The 21,170-nt window shown below is 43.2% G+C and overlaps 1 protein-coding gene across 3 annotated transcripts in view; it reads left to right on the top strand.

The window, feature by feature from the left end:
* Positions 1-6,057: 6,057 nt before the first annotated feature.
* TAF3 (TATA-box binding protein associated factor 3) overlaps positions 6,058-21,170 on the top strand; it is a 177,042-nt gene continuing 161,929 nt past the window's right edge. For all 3 annotated transcript variants that reach the window (XR_003519799.2, XM_027592980.2, XM_027592979.2), the window contains exons 1-2: positions 6,058-6,414; positions 11,469-11,711. Coding sequence is in view for 2 of the 3 variants with exons in the window: in XM_027592980.2 (XP_027448781.1) it covers positions 6,249-6,414; positions 11,469-11,711 (409 nt within the window). In the remaining variant the exon portion in view is untranslated. The remainder of the gene's footprint in view (positions 6,415-11,468; positions 11,712-21,170) is intronic.

Raw genomic sequence — 21,170 nt, 5'->3', positions numbered from 1 at the left:
CTGCTCAGCGGGGAGTCTGCTTCTCCCTCTGACCCTCCGCCCTCTCATGCTCGCTCGCTCGCTCTCTCTCATTCTCTCAAATAAATAAATAAAATCTTTAAAAAAAAAACAACCTTTTAAGAGCTTGCGTATCTTAAAATACCTATTCTATGACGTTTTCATGGAGACCCCGCTCAACCCTTACCGGCGGTGTGATCTTGGGCAAGTGACTTATTCTTTCAGTCTTAACATCTGTAAAATGGAGACGAAAAGAGTACTTCGTAGGGTTGTTAGGAAAATCAAATGAGCTAATGCTTGCCAAATACTTAGAATCTGATACAGGGTGAGTGCTGAACAGAAAGTGATGCCCCCAGTGTGCTTGGGGCCCCCTAGGCGTACGCTGTAACCCGCTCGGCACGGGTTCTTTCATCCCAGTCCCCAGCGCTTCCATGTTCGGCGTTCCACTGGGACGGGATGGTAAGGACCAGGGCTTCTAGGGTGAGTCAGAGCTCTGCTTTCAGGATGAAAGTTCAGTCCACAGGCCCTCGGTCCTGCTGGTGTGTCAACAGACGGTGGATAGCAGCCACCCCTTGTCCCTGCCGCTGCAGCTCTTGGAGGAGGCGCTTGTCTCCTTAGCACCACTCAAATCCGATTCTCTCAAAATAACACCTTCACTGAGAGAAGACACATGCGGTAAAATTCACTGTTTTAAAGGGCATAATTTGGGTTTTTAGTATAGACAGTTGTGCTCTAAGTCCACACGTTATTGCAAGATGAATTATTCTAGAAGGTATACGTTTATTGAGCACTGATTGCCTGCTAGATTCGATGCTGTACACTGGGCACTGATTAGTAATTGAGGTGAACACTAGCTGCCCTCCTGAAGAGTACAGCCAAGAACAGAAAGAATGATGAGTTTCGTTTGGGGCATCCATCAAACACTAAATTTGAGTTGTAGAAGGGATATCCAGATGGACATTAGTTGTTGATTAGATGCAGTTAGTTACACTAGTCTGAAACTCGGGAAAAATTTAGGATAAGCCATTATATTAACAAGTCATCTTTATATAACCATGAAAATTACTGGAGTGAAGCATATAAAAGAGAACAAATACTTAAAAAATTAGGCAAAGGCATTAGAGGAGAAAGCAAATATTTGCTATAATTGAAATCACGGTTCTTTGGGAGGAGGGAGATATAAATATGAGATGGGAGGAGGTAAGGAAAATGGAGTTACGGGTTTGAATCAGGCATCAGTATGTACTTCAGACTTACGGAATATTCATATTTTCTAGTTTTCTCCACCAAAAGGCGCCTGAAGCAATGACACCCGTCATAATGAAGGTCAGCTAGAGCCCATATCTTGGTTTCTAAATAGTGAACCAGAGTCCCTTAGAGAGATGGCTAATTCCAAGTCTAGGGCAGGGAAAAGCATAAGGTGAGCCTGGGAAAATCTTGTGCCACCAAGTGTGGAAACACTCAGTGAATGACAGAGGCATGTTAAAAGCACACAGCAACTGGCCTGAAAGGGCTCCTGCTGGCCAAATACAGGGTAATTTAAGCAGCAAAAGAATAATAATGTTAAGAGATTCTAGCTCACTGGATAAAAAAGAATGTCTGGCTCCATACCAACATCATACTAGAAAAAAATTAGGGAACTTCCTAGAACATCTGCTAAGAAAGGAAGAAACACTCAGATTAGAAAAATCAACACTTAATAACCACCAGAGTAATGACTGACTGACTCAGTAAGAGATCCAACATGGATGCTCATAAAACCACGGTGGTGAAAGGTTGTGGAGAAGCAGGTTATTCAAATCGTCTCAAGGTATCACCTTATGGATTACTTATTAATCTCAAAGTTAAAAAAAAAAAAAAGGATACCTTACAACAGTGACTGGTAGATACCTAATCATTGCAAATGACCAAACTTTGTCACTAGTGATGGCACAAAATGACCCTTGCTGTTAACCTGTGTAGGAATATTGTTGCCAAAAATGTTTAGCTTGAACCTAATCAGGTGAGAAAACAATCAAAGATTGCAAGACATTCTATAAAATAACCTAAAAAAAATAACAAAACTCCTAGACTTTGCAAAAACGTTATAAAAGACCAAAAAACTAAAAGCCCTACAAACAACGGGGGGGGGGGAACTGATCTTATTAAAAAAGACTATGGAGATGTCAACAAAATGAAAGGAGGGATTCTTAGATTCTGGATTGAAAAATTAAAAAGCTATAAAAGGCATTTGGGGACCACAGGAAGATCTGAATACCCACTGGATACTTGGTAATACTACTGTATCACTCTTGAGTCTGTTGTGTGCGACAATGGTATTATGGTGTAGCAGAAGGTGTGATGCTCCTCCCAGATCCCGCCCTCCAGTAGGACTTAGGGGTATGTCCCCCCAGCTTCTGGAACTGTGTCAGGACACAGCCCTCAGCACTTAACCCTCTTTGGAATCCTCAGCTGGAGACTGCCCCGCCCCAGGTCACAGCCCCCTCCCTCCTGGGCAGCCCACACCCAGTGCCTGCTCAGTGTGGGAATATAAAGCCAGTCCCCCCCCTTGTCTGAACTCACAGGATGTCTCCCTTCCCCCACCCCCACCTGCTTTCCTTCCCTGGGTCCTGATCCCAAGAGCACTCCTATAGACTGATCTCCATCTCAGAGGCTGCTTCCTGGAGAGTCTCACTTGGGGCAGTTTTTTTTTTTTTTTTTAAAGATTTTATTTATTTATTTGACATAGAGCGAGAGAGGGAACACAAGCAGGGGGAGTGGGAGAGGGAGAAGCAGGCTTCCCGCTGAGCAGGGAGCCCGATGCCAGAACTCTGGGATCATGACCTGAGCTGAAGGCAGATGCTTAATGACTGAACCATCCAGGCGCCCCAACACTTGGGGCAGTTTGTACCGGAAGGGGTGGAGGCAGTAGATACTAAGACAGGAGGATTTTAGGAGCTGGGTCAGCCACCTGGCTGGCCCTGAGGACCTCAGCACTGGTGATAGATGGAGCATGATAAGCCCCTGGCACAAGGTAGCTAGTTCCAGAATGTGCAGGTTGTAAAACTTTTACCAGGGGTGAACGAGGGCGGTATAAAGTGGAAAACAAGCTGGTATGAGGTATCAGTGTTCAGATATTCAAGCAAAGTGGGGATAAGTACGACTGTAAAATAATACAGGCCAAAAGGGCTGTACTTTGCTGCGTACCAGTCAGAAGCCACGCGAATGAACTCATGATAAGAGAAGTTAAGGGGTGAGGGAGAAAGTCACCTGGTGAGTTTTAGAGATGGTTCCCAGAACAAGGGTGGGTGAAACAGACAGATGGGCAGCCAATGAGTGGGCTCCTCAAACCGTACCATCAAAATAATTCACGGATAGACAACTAGGTGACTGAGGACAGTCGCCCCAATGAGCAGCCATGATTCCTTGCCCAACGTCTGGATCTGAGCCAATTTTCAGACAGAAACTCTTAAGTCTTTAGGAAGAAGAACTCAACACCAAATGGAGAGGATAATGATTTCCCTACTCCTCCAGCAAAGGAACCAACAGTCACTTACTCAAGTAACCACCCACTGGAGAAAGGAAATACTCAAACATTGTGAGGATTGGCGAAGGGAAAGAGTTGAGACTGAAACCAGGAGGTGCAGAGTCATTGTGGGCCTCTGTTAGAGTGGGGGCAGATGAGGTCTAGTAATAAATGAAGTACTAGGTCCCAGGGTTAATGGGCCCAGTCAACAATCAATTCCCTGACTCCTCAATGTGTAGTTACATTAGACATACAGGGAAGTTGGCACAACCTCCACACTGATTCCTTGGCCTGTGGGGTCAGAACTGCGGTAGCGGGGAGGCTGAAACAAGCTTTTGAGATTGGTCCTGTAGCTCAGAGAGAAGGGGAAGGGAGAAATTAGTGGCATCCTTAAGGACTCGAAGAATGCAGGGCCAGTGGTCCTCATTGTATCTCCATGTATCATTTGACAATTCTGGCCCCTACAAACGTAACTCTCAGTGACACACCTGCGAAACTGCTCTTGTCCCTGCAACTCTGGCCCCTCCAGGTTGACAGTTCTAATTTGCAAAAGGGGGAATGCTTTCACCACAGGACACACAGGAGTCCCACTGAAATACTAGCTACAGTTGCCAGTTGGGCACTTCAGCCAGGGGTCGGCATGCAAGGAGTAATTGACTCCGATCATTAGGAGCCCATGCTGCAGTTACACAGTGGGCAGCAAGGAGAAATGGTTGACACCCAAGTGGCCTGGCTGGGTGTCTCTTGGTACTCTCTTGCCCAATGTTGCTGGACCACGGACAGGTTCAGCAGCCACTGGAGCACTCCTTAATAAGCCTTCTGCAGGCTGATCTCCATCCCAGAAATAACTTCCTGGGGAAATGAACGTGTGACATGGTTACGTGGGGGGGAATATCCTTGCTTTGAGGAGATACATGCTGAAGTGTTTCTGAGTTAAGTGTGATGAAGTGTGCAACTTATTTTCAAACCGTTCTGAAAAAAAAAAGTATGTGTGTATATGTATATAGTAAATGCAACAAAGTATTAACAGCTGATGAATCTAGGTGAAGTATATGCCTGTGCGTACACTTTTCCATTTCAACTTTGCTGTAGGTTTGAAATTTTCTGAAATAAAATTTTAAGGAGTTGAACACACACACACAGAGGCAAATGAAGAAGGGTCTAATATAGAGATTAGAAGGAGCCTCCAGAAATAGTGAAGGGACAGCAAGATAATAAGGTATTGTGAAATCCAAGGTATAAGAGAGTTTCAAAATTAAGGTAGTGTTCAACAGTAACAAATGGCTACAAAATGGTCAACTAAGGTTAGGACTAAAAGTCCTAAGGCTAAAACTCCCATAGAGTTTGCATCCCAAAGGTCCCCGATAATCTTGAGGACACAAGTGTCACTGAAGAAAATATTATAGGCACCCCACCACGGAGCACCATTTCTTCAAAATTGTCATTTGGCTGAAGCACCACATTTTCAGTTCTACTGTGGTTTTGACTTTTAAAAAAAATTGAGTATCTATTATGTTCACAGTTCTGGAATACTCCCTGTAGGGAGAATGTAGATCCATTCAGAAACACGATTTATTGGGAAAGGCACATAAACTCAAACACTAAATGCACTGTGCCAAGTAGAAGAACAGAGAAATTGACAGAGAAATACAGAGGAGAGAGATGAAAGGAAGGAAGGAAGGAAGACTCTAGAAGCTTGGGGTGGGGGTGGGGGGAGCACAAACGGGCATATTTAAGAGATCATTAGATCAGCCATTACAATTGACTACCCATAGGCTGGGTAATATTTAGAACTCGAGATATTTATCACAAAGTCCAGAGTTCCGGTCATCTGGAGAGATCTGGCGACACTTGACTGGGGGCTGGGAGAAGAGTCTGGAGTAGACAACAGTTCCCCATTCTCTCAGCCTGCTTCATCGATTTAAGGTACTTACTTGCCCTCTGTAGGCAACTGAGTTTTATTGAACCCAGGGCTGGGATTAGAATGAGGCGAGTGACGCAGAAATTTGGGGGAAGTGGTTTAGATTTTTTTTAATACTGTATTAAAATATGATTGATCTTCAGTTTTCTTGTGCTCCCATAAATTTTGCACCGAGGCCAGTGTCTCACTCGCCTGATTCTAACCTCTGAGCAGCTTGGGTTTGATTTAAGCTATACATGGTAAGCAGCAGCATAGGCAAGATCAGATCAGATCCGCGTTTGGGGGCACTTAAGTTCCCACGCTCCAAATCCCGCCCCTGCACTCACAGCCTCTCAGGTTCCCACTTCTAACACCCGCATTTCAATTTCATATCCTGACTCCCGCTTTTGCCCCTAAACCACTGACGGTCCCCTCTCCCTTTCCCTCCAAGGGAGCCCACCCAAGGCCCCGAGCACCTGCCTCCTCGGGCGCATCCTCCACCTGCGCTCAGCACAGCCGTTTCCTGCATCCTTCCAGGCCCAAGAGTCGCTTCCGACACCATCGCTCTGCTCCAACAGGGCGGAGCTTCCTCATTGACGCGATCAGCATTCGGCTAGTGCTGCCTCGCCCCGGCGACGGTCCAGCGGGAGGCGGAGCGAGTCCAAAATGGCGGCTCTCAGGCTGGCGCGCTCCGTGCTGCTGGCGCTTTGAGGTGGTCGCCAGGGGTCGGGGGGACGATTTCCCCGCCGCGGGGGCCCTAGAGGATGAATCGAGGGCTCTGCTAAGGTTAGGCGGTGGGGGTGGAGAGAGTGGCAGCAAGGGCTGCGGTGGAGTCCACGGAGCGGGATGTGCGAGAGTTACTCCAGGTCGTTGTTGAGGGTCTCGGTGGCGCAGATCTGCCAGGCGCTGGGCTGGGACTCGGTGCAACTCAGCGCCTGCCACCTCCTCACGGACGTGCTGCAGCGCTATCTGCAGCAGTTGGGACGGGGCTGCCATCGGTACTCTGAGCTGTGTGAGTACCGGGCTGGGTGCGGGAGGGCTGCCTCTGGCCAGTCACGAGTGACACCTCCGGTCTTCCCTTCTCTGTCTCAGCGTCTCCAAGGTGTTCGTCCTCCACCCCTACCCCGAGATCGGGCATTTTCTCGGCCTCTGACCTCCCTCGGGTTCCACTGCCCCTGGAAACTCCAGTCATCCCTTTGGTGCCTCTTCCTCATCCACTAACTTCCCGCCTCCAGCCGGGACCCCTGTCTCCGCTCTCAGCTCCACACCCTCTCACGTCTTCTCTGATCGGAAATATGCATCGGTCTTTCTCATCATCTCATTTTTGCTGCGTGTAGAACCACCTCCAGAATGCCTTGCAGCCTCTTTTACTTTGGTCCTTTTCCTCCCTTGCCTGCAAACTACTACAACTAGTTGTCACAGGCGCTCCGTCTACCGGCCGTTTCTTACAAGGCTAGCCATTCTTCAGCTCATAACAACACATACTCGTTGACAGCTCTGCTCCGTTGGGGACACTGCCTCTTCTTTCTGTATCTGTTCATTTCATAGAGGTATCTCTGTTTACTCTTTCCCAAGGCCCACTTTGTCAGTTTCACTTAGATTAACTTTCACTTGCATCCCTGTTACTCACTGATTTCCTCCTCCATATTTTTGTGTCAGTGGTTATCAAAGTGTAGTAGAGGGAACATAGGCAATTTACAAGGGTCCGCAGGTAGTCTGGGCTGCAGTACTTACGGTTTTTAAGTGAGTGCCCAGTAGTTTCTCTAGCTGATGGCATTTAATGATTCGGAATACTTAATAGAAACCACACAGCATCCCACGCATGTGAAGTAAGTATGTGTGTGTATATGTGTATGTATAGGGGGAACTGCCATTCCCTGGAATTTCAGGTCGTTACTCTTAAGGTGGGTAAGCTGGACAGCCGGGTAAAGCGTTTCATAAGATACTTTGCTTCCTTAAAGTGGTTCCCAGACTGGAAAATTGAGACCCACAGGTACACTTTACTTCTTGAGCCCCCAATTCCATTCCTGCTTCGACAGTGCTGCCAAAGTAATCTGTCCATAACACACATTTGATCGTGTCATTCTTAAAAATATTTTAATTTGCACACCATTGCTTACAGGCTGAAAATCTCAACTCTTCAACAGCATATTTTCTTCGTGAGCTTTTTCTTACCTCCTGCTGTTCCTATTGCAGCCATGCTAAACTACCTGCCTTATCCAGAACATTTTAAACTATCCACTCCTATACACATGGGGTTTCCTAGAGTATCCCCAACCCCCTGGTGCACCGGTGGTACTACTTCTGTTTTGAAATTCACTTATCACTTGATTGGGGAAACTCATATGTCATCTGTTCTCATAATCCTGCGCATATTCCTGTGTGTAACACCTTGTTTTGTCATCATCTGTGTCTGTTTCTCACCCTTTACTTTTCTTCTCCCCAGACGACAAATTTATTATATTTGTATTCTGTAACCTAGTACAGTGCTGTCATTTACTAGGCACCCAGGAGATATTTGCTGAATAAATGAATGAACTGATAACCTACTACCGTAATAGCTGTTTGGTCACCTGACTTTTTGAGTTTCAAAATGTGGTATTTTTGGAATGCTTGATTTCACTGATCCTTCTAGTCTAAATATGGCCCTGCAAAGTAACTCTCATTCATTGTTATCTTGAAAGTACACCACCAGCACACTGTTCTCTCGGCTTTCGCTTCTTTTCCTTCCCTCTCCCTCTTCATGGTCCTTGAGTATACTGTTGTGGTTATGCATAGTCCAGATTATACTTTTGCTACCAAGTTCCCTAAATAAGGACAGATGTTCTGTATTTTTAGGTAATGAAAATATCCCCTGAATACATAGTTACCTTTCCTGCCTTATACACAGAACCAGAATATGTGCTGGCACTGCAAGTAAGCAGGTATTCCAAAGTCACCAAGTAATCATTGTTATGTGTTAATGTTAATCTCTTTTCTAATTACCCAGTTTTGGCAGCCAGTTTTCTTGCTTTTAGTGAGAATGTGATTATCAGGTTCATTATTCTCCATCATAGTTTTGTGACTTACTAAAAATGCTGATTCCTGGTATACTTATTAGTTACAGACTTTTTAGGTTCTTTTTTTTATACTATCCTAGTTTTAAACTCAGATTTTGATCTCAGGTTACCACTGTGCAGTCTTCTCCTTCTTTAAATCCTCTTTGTCTTCTTGACAACATTCACTGAGCACCACTGAGAACTGAGCACTGGGGCCCCTGGGCGGCCCAGTTGGTTAAGTGGCCGACTCTTGATTTTTGCTCAGGTCATGATCTCAGGGTCATGAAGTCAAGCCCAGTGTTGGGCTCTGCACTCAGTGCACTCAGTGATGAGTCCACTTGAGAGTCTCTCTCTCTCTCTCTGCCCTTCCCCCTGCTCATGCTCTAAATAAATAAATAAACAAAATCTAAGAAAAAAAGAACTGAGCACTGTGTTGGAGAGAGATATCAACGTCCTAAGGCACAGCCCCTGCCCACAAGTTGTGGACAAAGGTGCAGACTGTCAACAGAATAAACTGATGATGTTTGCTCCTTTTAAAAAAATTGTTCTCAAGTTAAAGCAAGTATCAGAAGTTGCTATTAATTCGCCAAATGATGCATTTTTAAATTTCCCTAAGGTAATGATTTGTGAAAGCATTCAGGGCAGATATTTCTCAGTGTGTCTTATTATGTATTAAAAAATATGTGTGCGTGCACCGAAAGTAGGTGCTAAATATTTCAGAATGACTCTTTAGGACTAGTGCTTGTAACTTAATAATTGCATGATATAGGCAGTAAATGCAAAAGGAAGAAGGTAAAGGAAGATGACTGTGGGCTGGGGCAGGATGACTGCACAGGAAAGATGAGATTTGAGTTGAGCTGTGAAGCCTGCCTACATAGAGGTGAGAGTGGGCGCCGGGCTGAAGAAAAGCATCACCTATGATACCCAAGTAGGACTGAGTGTAATGAAAGTACCAGTGAGGTGGCCAAGTTGACATATGTGGCCAGTGCATTAGGAAGGTGTTACAAGAACATGTGAAATCAGATTTGGGGGGGACGTAGAGGAAATGAAAGCATGGTCAGAAACACTGCATGTTTCTAAGGAGGGAAGCAGTACGATGAAAGTGATATCTTAAGAAAATTGTGCTCCCGCTGAGTGCAAGAGAGACTCAAGTGAGGATACCTGGAAACTGACCTAGGAGAGTGATGGTAGGAAGAGAGGGAAAGAAAACGTTCTGAAATCTGTGGCCAGAAATGGACAGGAAGAGGGGAGAACCAGAGGGTCTTGCGTTGAAATTGCAAAGCATATGGAGGAATTCAAGATGATCATTTATTCTGGACTGAGAGAATACTACTGCTTTTCCTAGGAATAGAAGAGTTGAAATGCATATCTACATCATTAAGAGGAAGAATGAATTATTTATCCCTGCTATTTTATACATCATGGAAGTAACCCCTACTTGTAGCAAAATTGAGAGACTGCAGAAGTGTTTGAAGTTACAAGTGAGAGTTTCCTGCTTCCCTCCCTCTGCACTGCAGCTTTCAGCCCCTTAAACTGTTAACAGTTGGATGTGTATCCTTCCAGAACTTTTTTATGTGGGCGTGAGCAAGCATGTGTCTAATTTTTATAAACTTTGGGTTATTTTCACTTTACAGCACGATTTAATTTCAGACATACTGAGTTTGAAGTGAAGTGATTTCAGTTAAAAAAAAACAAAACAAAACAAAAAATACCACTTTTGTAAAGAGAATCTCGCCTTAACTTTGTATCTTTCTATCTCTGTCCATTTTGTATGGTTTCTTCTAATGACATTTAAAATTTGCACATAGATTATCTTTCTGATCTAAGTGTTTTCTGTAAGTTTTCTGGGGTTTAAAAAATTGATTCAGTGCCATACAGTTGTCTCCCCTCATCCGCGGGAGATACATTCCAAGACCCCCCCCCCCCAGTGGATGCCTAAAACCACGAATAGTACTGAACCCCAGATATTCTGTGTGTTTTCTCCTGTACATACAAAGCTGTGATGAAGTTTAATTTATAAATTAGGCACATTAAAAGAGTAACAACAATAGTGAATAATAAACAGAACAGTTATAACAGCATATTGTAATAAAAGTTATGTGAATAATCACTTTTTCTCTCTCTCAAAATATCTTAATGTGCTGCACTCACCCTTGTGATGATGTGAAATGACAAAATTCCTGCGTGATGAGATGAACTGAGGTGAATGACGTAGGCATTGTGACATAGGGTTAGGCTACTGCTGACCCTCTGATGATAAGTCTGCTGCTTCACCACGTTGACTGTGGGCAACCGAAACCAGACAGAGTGAAATCTGGGATGGCGGGGAGGAAATGCTAGAGTTCATTCAAAAAATATTTATTGAGAGCCAGCTGTATGCCAGCCACAGTTTTAGGTTCCAGAGATGTATCATTGAACAGTGGTGCAAATGGAATGGACATTTACTAAGCACAGCATTCTAGTCGTTTGATAAAAAACAGTAGTAGTAATATTTACTCGGCATTGGGGCGCCTGGGTGGCTCATTCATTAAGCGTCTGCCTTCGGCTCAGGTCATGGTCCCAGGGTCCTGGGATCGAGCCCCACATTGGGCTCCCTGCTCGGCGGGAAGCCTGCTTCTCCCTCTCCCACTCCCCCTGCTTGTGTTCCCTCTCTTGCTGTCTCTCTCTCTGTCAAATAAATAAATAAATAAATCTTTAAAAAAAAAAAAAAAACTTGGCATTTACGTTTGGGCCGTCACTGTTCGTCTGTAAACTACTTCTGAAATTTATTCGGTACTAGCTGATTGTTAGTGTGAATTGTCTGGTTGTCAGGTCGTATTTCAAACTGACTTCAGGAATCAGCTTTCTGATATTTAAACAGTATGCTCTTTCATTTAAAATCTGTTACATTCTTTCCAATAACTCAGTCTTAAGTATGTATAGTATGTTTGATTCTGAGCTACCTATGAACCCAATACTTCTTAATATTTTAAAAAGTATTCATGGAATTTTCTTAAAGTAATTTGCTTGGCTTTTGACTTTGTTTCAGATGGCCGAACAGACCCAATTTTGGATGATGTTGGTGAAGCTTTCCAGCTTATGGGGGTTAGCCTTCATGAACTAGAAGACTATATTCACAATATTGAACCTGTGACTTTCCCACATCAAATTCCTTCATTTCCTGTTAGTAAGAACAATGTCCTCCAGTTTCCTCAACCTGGAAGTAAAGATGCAGAGGAAAGAAAAGAATACATTCCTGATTACATGCCACCCATTGTGTCTTCACAAGAAGGTTTGTGAGTTTTTTGTTTGTTTCTTACTCATAACATTTGTAACTATTTTAATTTTAATGCGTTTATAATCTTCTTAGTTTTCCTGAGTGAATTGTATAAAATGCTATGCCAATGTATAAATTCTAGAAATGCAATCAAGGTGTTTTAATGTTTACAAATTAGTCTAACCCTTAAGCCAACACACTTGCGTTGGTACCGCTAGGCAGAGCCATGGCACAGTCAAGGTTATGTCTGATGAGGCATCTGTTTCCTTTCGGAATTTTCAGTAGGGGAGAACAGAATGTGACCACGGACAGAAGGCTTTCAAGAGATGTATTATATGGGAACGGGATATTAGATAAATTAGAAAATCTTTGCAACATAAAGGAAAAACCTGGGTCGTTCTTTTCCTCTCCTACTTATTGTAAATGTGAGTCGGATGATACTGGGGGCAGAGAGTGAGTAAATATTCACTTGTGCTATGCAAATTTATCTCCACTTTTTAGTGATGAGTAGAAATGTTTATTGTTTGGCCATACAGAATTTTTGATTAAAAAATAATAGCTAATCAGGCACAGTCGTCAATCACTTCAGAGGTCCTTCCTCCCTGCATGATTGTACATGTTGATCATTTAAGTTCACTAAGGCTCTTAAGAGATACATAGTAATTTGTGATCTCATGCAGGTACACAATATTTTTCCTTGTAAAAATGGAAAAGTTGCAATTCATTTCCTCTTTACCTTTATATTTGCCCCATTTTACCTTCCACCAGCAATGCTTCAAGGTTCCAGTTTCTTGTCATTCATTTCTTATAATCTCCTGTTCCACTTTAATAGCATCTTGGAGTGCTCCCCATTTGTTTCATGGACTAGCTTTCGACTTGGAATCGTTGTACAATCTGTGTGTCAGTGTTGCCCCATTTGGAAAACTGGCCCTACGTGGTAGAGACTTATCGTGGGTTGGTGGATCTTCCTTAGACAATTTGGATCTTGGGTGCAGGAGGCCCTCCCACAGAGTGCTGGTGCTGTCATTAATGGGTTGAGGACGCAGCACCGTACCTGCGCTTGTTGGTAGCTATATACATATGGAAATTTAGATAGGTAGGTATCCTAGTTTTCTGAGTTGAGTGGCTTGGGAAGTTGACTTTGCTTGTCATCTCAGCACTTCTCTACTGCAGGGTCTTGGGGATTTAATACTGACTGAAGCAGGAAGTACTATCACCAAGTGCTTCACACAGAGTGTGCCTTTGGTAAATGTTCTTGAACTGAGTGAGATGCTATTTATAAGGTCTTGTCTACAGAAGTTCATTGTTTCTCCTCCTTTCCAGGATGACTTTTATATTACTAACAGTAGGACTTGGAAATCTACAGATGTATCTCAGTCATCCCAGCTTCCCATAGTACCTGCTTAAAATTCTGTCTCCTCCTCACCATTGACTTTTTTTGTGTCTGTTGCCTGTATTATCAGGAAATCTTACCCTTTATAGCCCCCATGTAAGGTCTATCTCTGTAAATGTCAGCATCTTTGACCTTAGAAACTTATATTTGTTACAACTTTCTAGACGCATATTTGTTTACTTTAAAAATATAACCAGTGCATTTCAGTATCAACATTATCAAAGGAGGGTTTCTTGGGCAGAGGCCTGGTTAGTAGCTGGATTGCAGAGAATCCCATTTTCTGTTCTAGACAGGTCACGAATATCAAGTAGGCCTGGAATTTTCTTCTTTGCTGTTGTCACTCAATATGATTTATTAAGCATCCTAGACATCAGACCCTGAAAGCAGTGCTAAGTTAGCCCATGATACGATCTCCTATGCTTTAAGAGTAATCTTTGAGTGGCTCTGAAATTTTTAGCTGAAAGGCCACTTAAAAGGACAAGAAATACAAAATCTGGAATTGTGCTAAGAAAGCCTAAGTGGTAGTCCAGTGCTGGGAGAGACCTTAAGGTGTTATACAGGAGGAAACTGAGGGAGCCACGCTAGTGTAAATAACCGGCACGTCAGCGAGTCTCTGGATGATGGGTGATGATGAGTTTGATATCAGTGAATTAGCAGTAAGTTTCACCAACCAGGACTTCTGTGCATTATCAGTTGGCATGTTTTTGAACCAAAACTACTATCTTCTCCATTTATAACATTTATAGTCCATTTTCTCTATGCCTTTTGGAGCTTTCTCAGTCTGTTTTGTGGTTTACATATCTGTCTTCTCTTCTACCTCCTATTTAATAAATTGCTTAATTTTTTTTTTCTGGCCTTTTAAAAAATCTGGACTCAGGTGGACATTTGATTAATCTTAACCCTTGATTCGTGCACAAGCTCATCATTGGTCCACGCATAACCTGCATTTATTCACGTAGAGAGTTTATTGAATCATTTTTAATAATCTAATAAGCCCTGCCAAGCTCACTACTGAAAACTAAGCTCAGGGCTTTGGTAATCATCAACACTTAACCACTTAGTCCCTCTCGTTTTATTTTTATAGCATGCAAATGATACACAAGGAAATTCATGCTTAGCATTTGTAAATACTGCCACAGAAATGTAACTAAGATATCAGTAAAGGAGTCTAAAAAGCAATTTAGGGATTTTAATACTGACTTCAGTCTGAAATTGCTACAGTAAATTTTTGAGTCTCTCTTCTGAATTATTTGAAGTAGAATCTTATTTCATTTGAAGTTTTAGGCAATATAAATTACAAACATTTTGAAAGGAAAATAACATAAGCCTTGAACACTCCTTTTTTCAGCTAACAGTTATAGATTCTCTCAGGAGCAGAAATATTGCTGATTCATAAGGTATGCATATGGTTCCTAAGGATGCAGTAAGCAATAGGCAGCACAGTAGGATGCTTACCAGTCCTCTTTCCCCTGTTCAGGGAAAAGGATATCAAAAGCAGTCCTGTGGTTACCATTTTTTAATATAGTCTCCCAAGTCAATTTAACAAGTCATTTATAATCTGAAATCTTTTTTTTCCTCCACGGGTACAGCATGTTAGGAAGTTCCTAGTAGTCTGGTTAGTGATGCAGAGCGTGGTACAGGTGTGCACACCTGTGATAGGCTTGTTCACCAACTTCTTTATTTTCCTTTTATTTCCTTAAGAGCCACAGACAGGGCTAGACTTTGGTCAGAAAATATAATTAGCAAAGTATGGTCATGAGACTACCCACTTCTCGATCCTTCAGCTTGGCTAGTGTCAGGAAAGCGTGGGAACGTCTTGTCTGCTTGCAGCACTGTGAGCACTGTGCTGAGGGTGTTAGGAACAGGCGGTCATAGAGGCAACATGGGCCCCGAGGAGCCACTTGGGCGTGACTCAACGGGTTGTTGAGTTTATCGTCTGACCAACTTGCTTTGCCTTTCTGAACTTCATATGCATCATCTCTAAGAGGTGTAGTGATACCTACCACATGGGTGTCTGGGAGGCTTAGGTGAGAGGGTTTTGTGAGACATTTGTATAGAATTGGACAGCGCTTCCCACATAAGACACAGAACAGTGAACGTTCGTTCTCTTCCCATTTCACCGTCCTCACTCTCAAGGAGTTTACTTTTCAGTTGAAATAGCATATACATTTGTGAGGTAACTCTACAAGGAGAATAAATCCGGAACGGTGGTGATCATAGACTTAGGGGCTGAGGGATGCACACCTAATAGCTGGGCTGTAGTAGATGCTTGACTGAGGAGCGGTGTGGTGTGACTCTCCGCGGCACGGGGGTGACGCAGGAGATGACACGGAAGGAATATTTGCTTGTGTATCCAGTTGTATGTTTAGAAATGAGACCTCTCTGAAAATGTCTTATAAATGCACATTTTGCATAGACTGTTCCAGTTCTGATGGCTGGTACCCGATGTGTTTTCTCCAAGAACATTCTCTCCTCAGCTTGCCATACATATCTTCACATTCACATGAGTAACATATTTTTTGCTCCTTGTTTTGTTGTGCTGAAGAATGTCTGCAAATAGCGTATTATGCCAGAGTCATGGTTGGGTTCTGAGGGTGGTCACTGGATCGCTGGTCTGTGAGAGTCTTCTAGGTGGTCTCTTGATTGGTCCAAGCTATCTGTGTGAGAACAAGAGAAACAGAAGCCATTTGCTTGGCTTTACTTACTATAAGAAACGTACCCACCTTAACTTGCACTTGGTAGAGATACTGTGATGTTTTGGGTTTCTTTTTTTTTTTTTTTTTAATTTCTAAATAAACTTTATTCTTTAAAATAGTTTTAGCTTTACCTACAACTTGAGAAGGTAAATACAGAGTTCCCTTATATGCTGTACCCAGTTTCCCCTGTTATTAATCTTACATTAGTATGCTACATTCATTGTAATCAGTGAACCATTATTAACTAAAATCCATTATCTTTAGTGTTTACCTGACGTCCTTTTTAGGTTCCAGGATCCCACCCAGGATGCTGATTATTTTATTGTCATGTCTTCTTGGCTCTTGTGGGCTGTGACTTTCTCAGACTTTCCTTGTTTTCGATGACCTTGGTAGTTTTAGTTATAGAATGCCCCTCTCCTGGAATTGGATCAGATGGGGGTTACTAGTGTTGGGGAGGGGGACCCCAGAGGGAAAGCTCCACAGTCCTCACGTTGTGTCGGGGCGCACACCGTGAACATGGTTTACCACTGTTGATGTTGACCTGGATCACCTGGCCTAGGTAGTGTCTGTGGGTTGTGTCCCCTTGAAGTTACTCTCTCCCCGCTTCCCACGTTGTCCTCTTTGGAAAGAAGTCGCCGTGCGCAGACCACACCTGGAGTCGGAGACGCCCCTCCCTGAAGGTGGAGTATCTCCGTAAATTAAACTCTTCTGCAGAAATTATTTGGGGCTCTTTTGATTTGTCTCTTCTCCCCCCAGGGTTCCTATTTTTTTAATGAAGCCTTTTGAAAAAATAAACATTTACAAGTTTAAAATAACAAAAGTAGCGTAATCGTTGAAAAATAAACTGTCGTCCAAGTATATGAAGTATAAAATGAAAGGTCCTACGCACTTTCCTTATGCTCCCATTTCCCAAGAGTAACCTTGTTCAACAGGTGTGAGTCCTTCTAGATCTTCTCACGTGACACACTGTGACTCCCGAGTCAGGACTCTGTGTCCACTCCGAAGCCTGCCTTAGTTTCTCAAGCTGTGCAGTCTGACTTTTACCCCCCTCCCTTTCTTGAAACAGCGCTCACTGAGACCACCAATTCCTACCTAACTGGCTGACCTAAATGGAATTTTTACCCTAACTGCTCTTCCTTTGGGGGAGGTGTAGCTTCGTGAATTATTGTGAGGCAAATACCTCTTAAACAACGTGCCAGTTCAGGACATAAAACTTCACCAGCTACCCCAGAAGCTCCTCCCAACCCACTGTGCCCAGCCACCGCGCTCACAGCCCCTTGTCCGTAGTCCCCCCAAAGTAACCCCAGCCTGACCTCATAGGGATTACTTCTTGCTTGCCTTCAGTCCTGTCAGTCAAACGTGTATCCTTAGACCCTTTAGCTTAACCCCTCCCCCTTAAATATGATGTGTCTTCTAAGTCTCTTTTCCTGTACAGGTCCCCGCACATCAGCCCAATCCCCGTCTTTTCCTTACCATTTATTTATTTGTTGGGGAATCTGGGTCATTTGACTGGAACGATTTCCCACAGTGGATTTTGCTGATTGTGTGCTCATACTGCAGTTCAGTGTGTTTTTGCACATTGGCAGCGAGAATCTGAGGCTTAATCAGACTCTGGTCCAATACCTTTGGCGAGAGATATGTACTGTTGTGTTCCTTCGTCAGGAGACTGATAATGTCTAGTGTTCACTTTTTTGATGTTAGCAGTGTTGATACTTACTGTGTAAATGGATTAATCTCTCGGAGTTGCAAGGTTTTTATTTCATTCTTTCGTTAGAATAATTTTATCAGGTAAGCCTTTCACTCATTCACTATTTAGTTACTTAGTGGCAGAGTTCAGACAGAGAAAGGAAGGTAAATGCTTGACAGTAAAATGCTCTTTCATTTTATACACCCAGTTTTCAAGATAGTGAATTGGTTCCTTATCATCCGTAGGTGACTAGTTATTTATTTTTTTAAAGATTTATTTATTTGACAGAGAGAGACACAGCGAGAGAGGGAACACAAGCAGGGGGAGTGGGAGAGGGAGAAGCAGGGAGCCCGATGAATGCGGGGCTCAATCCCAGGACCCCGGGATCACGACCTGAGTCGAAGGCAGACGCTTAACTGACTGAGCCACCCAGGCGCCCCGTGACTAGTTATTTTTTTAATATGTTTATGAACTCATTGATTTAAACATATTTGATAGGTTTCTTTCATTACAGCATTTACCCTTATTGCAACTCAGATTGTCCCATCCTTGGCCAGTGGCAGCCTCTTCAGTCTGGCCTCTGAGTCCTTTTAACATGACGCTAGTAGTCTTTGATGACGTCTTTGCAGCCTGGTGTATCAAAATGTTGTAGGCTTATCTTGTGTGTTCTTGGCCCACACTTGGAATCCTTTTCCAAGCAGCCCAGGCTTCCTGGGAAATGGCATTTTATGTCCATAATCTGGGCACTGGGGGTACTTGTCACAACTGGCCATTGTTTCTAGGCAGTAAGTAATACTTATACTTAAGAATATATATATGCATGTATGTGGATCGATAGATAAGGGGCAGGGTACCTCATGAGTTCATGCAGACATTTCCAATTCAAACTCAGGCCTGTAGGATTTTTTACTGTTATATCAGTAGATTCTTTGTCCACAACTGAGAATTCTGGTTCCCAGGCATAAACAGGAAGATAGAATTAGAACATTCCAGAATCACCCTTTCTCTGCACCCGAGGTGACGCATACAGTGGTAATACTGATACCGTCCTTCGTGATTACTGAACCAGGCTAACTTCCTTTTTCCTTTTGCTATCCTTTTACTCACCCCAGTTGTCTGTGATCGCACCGTATACACATCGTCAGGTCATCTGGCTACTCTCTTGAGTTCTGTGTTCTTTCGTATCTTTTAGACCATTTCACAATAGTACAGTAGCGTTTTCATCTGTTTTTTGAGTATGTGTTTCTCATGTACTTTGGTTGCCTGTAGGGATATTGTTTTGGTGTTTAGTCTCTTTTCTTCCAGAAGTTGTGTGTGTATGAATGTAGTTCTTCTGAGCGTCTAGAAGGAAGCTCACAGTGCTCCCTCTCCTGTTGTTCACTGTCACGTGCAGAAAAAGCAGCTTGCTCTCTGAGATTTTCTATTTTCTTGCACCGCTTTTATTTGGATCTTCTCTTTCCCTGATGCCGGTTTTCTCTTCTGCTCAGTCATGATGTGGTCTGAACAAGTATCTTCTCAGCAGGCTCTGTCCTAGGCAGAGCAGGGGAGGGTCGGATGTGAAAGCTCAGGGGCTGGACTCCTGAGCTTCCTTAGATCCTGCCTCGCTTCCTGTGCCCCCCCACCCCCCGCCCTCTTCCTGTCCCTGTCCTGGAAGAAGTCACACCTGTTGCAGCTTCTGGGCCACTCTTCGCATGTTGGTCTGCCAGACTTTCAAGGAATACGTCCTGGCTTTCTGAGGTTCTGCTCTCTTGGGCCAGTCTCTCCATGGCTTCTCACCGTTTGCCCCTGCACAGATAGGTAATACTTGGCTTTTGTGGCTCTTGGTGGTTGGCCCTCACCCCTTGTATTTTGGTGTTGCTGGGTAAACCCTGTCACCTCGTTATGTTGCTGTATTTTTATGTAGCAGTTTGGGAAGATCCTGAAAGTACATTGCCACACCTGCCACTCTTCTTCCAGGATTCCCTTCATTGAACCTTTTTGCTGAATTTATCACTGTTGGGCACTTCTTGAAACTACTTTTCTTCAGAGACAAAACACTCTTTAGTGCTCCCTCTATTATTAATTCATTCTCTGTGTCTTTCATGGCCCCATCTTCCATGGCTCTTCTACCTCTAAAATGTGGGTGCTCCTAAAATCTTATTCTTGACCTATTGCTTTTCTCTCTTTATATAGTTTCATTGTGTGATCTAATCTTCTTTCATGGTTTCAGGAACCGTTTATGATGACTCCCCAAACTGCTTTTCCATACCACACCTTTCAGACTCTCTATCCAGTTGGCAGTTGGCCATTTCCACATTTCCCACAGGTGCCTCACATTGCTGTGCCAAAGGCTACACACAGTATTTCACCATGAATACATCTGTATCATTTATCTCAGTTGGTAGCACCATCGAATCCCCAGTTCCTCAAGCTAGAAACGTGTCTTTGACCCCTTCCCTCATTCTATTCCTTCATTCCCCAAAAATAATTCTGCTAATTTTATTTCCTAAAAATTTCTAAAATACTATTCCATCATTCCTTGGTTTAAACCTTTATCTTTTGTTTGAACTATCCTTACCTTCCACAACAAACTGTTTAACAAAAAGTAAGTATATTCCACGGTGTAAAACACTTTATTAGCTTCCCACTGCTCACAGTTAAGGTAAGCAACCTTTTTTTTTTCCCCCAAGGAAAACCAATAATATCTGGGGAGCAATTGCATTTTTTTCTTTCAAAATGAAAATAGCTTTAGTCCTGTAGAGAAAAGATGCTTCTTCTTACAATTTAGATTACTTACTAAATGAAGAGAAGAACGTTAACGAGGAATTTTGTACTGCTTTCCAGATACTAAAATAGTAGTATTTGTGTTTATTTGAAAATAGCACTATAAAAGCCACCTTCAGATAATTTATCTTAGATATCACATGGTGTGTTCATAAGCATTATCTCATTTCATCTTGAAACAACCCCTAAAGGCAGATGCTAGTCTCATTCCCACTTTACAGAGGAGAAATGGAAGTTCCAGAAAAAAGGTGTGTTAATGCACCTTGAATTACATTGTGAACTGGGAGCAGAACTGGATCAGGATTTAGTCGATGACACTCGGTGCTGTCATTATGGGTGCCCACTATGTGTTGAGTCCTACACAAGGAACTGGAATTGAAGGTAGTTGGATAAGATGTCCCTCCCTGCTCACTTTTGGCCTTTCTGTGGTTATTGGAATGTGCTCTGCTTGGGTATGCCATTCCTAAGTGGAGAGGTACCATCATGAAACCAGTTTTCTCAATGGACGGGCTTGCAGAATTTCTTCTGGCCTCCAAAGTCTAACCTCACTCCTAACCCCTCCATGAGTATGTCGTTGCCTTGCCCTTGACACTCAGATATTTTCCCTTTGTTACCTTGCAGGGCTAGAGTGCAAGGGTCCTGGCCAAGTTTATTTTGTGTATCCAGGGTTGTTTCCTGGATGCATCGTGTTGTTTGTTTTTCTAGTTCTGCAGCATCGGAGCCAAAAGGTTGCATCTGAAGGATATCAAGGGCTGATATGTGGTGACTTGCCTGTGACGTTTCAATCCCAGATATCTCAGTGAGAACGTAAGGGCTGTCTAAAACCAGACTTCTGCCTCCATTACCTACTAGTTTTCTGCCCCTCATTGCTTCAGGCTTTAATCTCCAGAATCACAAACTTGCTTTTGTTTCCCAAAAGGAACTGTGGGCCTCCA

Source organism: Zalophus californianus, chromosome 9 (assembly GCF_009762305.2).
Source record: "Zalophus californianus isolate mZalCal1 chromosome 9, mZalCal1.pri.v2, whole genome shotgun sequence".
Taxonomy (NCBI): Eukaryota; Metazoa; Chordata; class Mammalia; order Carnivora; family Otariidae; genus Zalophus; species Zalophus californianus.
The sequence above is the reverse complement of the archived record's forward strand: the minus strand, read 5'-3'. Positions and strand labels throughout refer to the sequence as shown.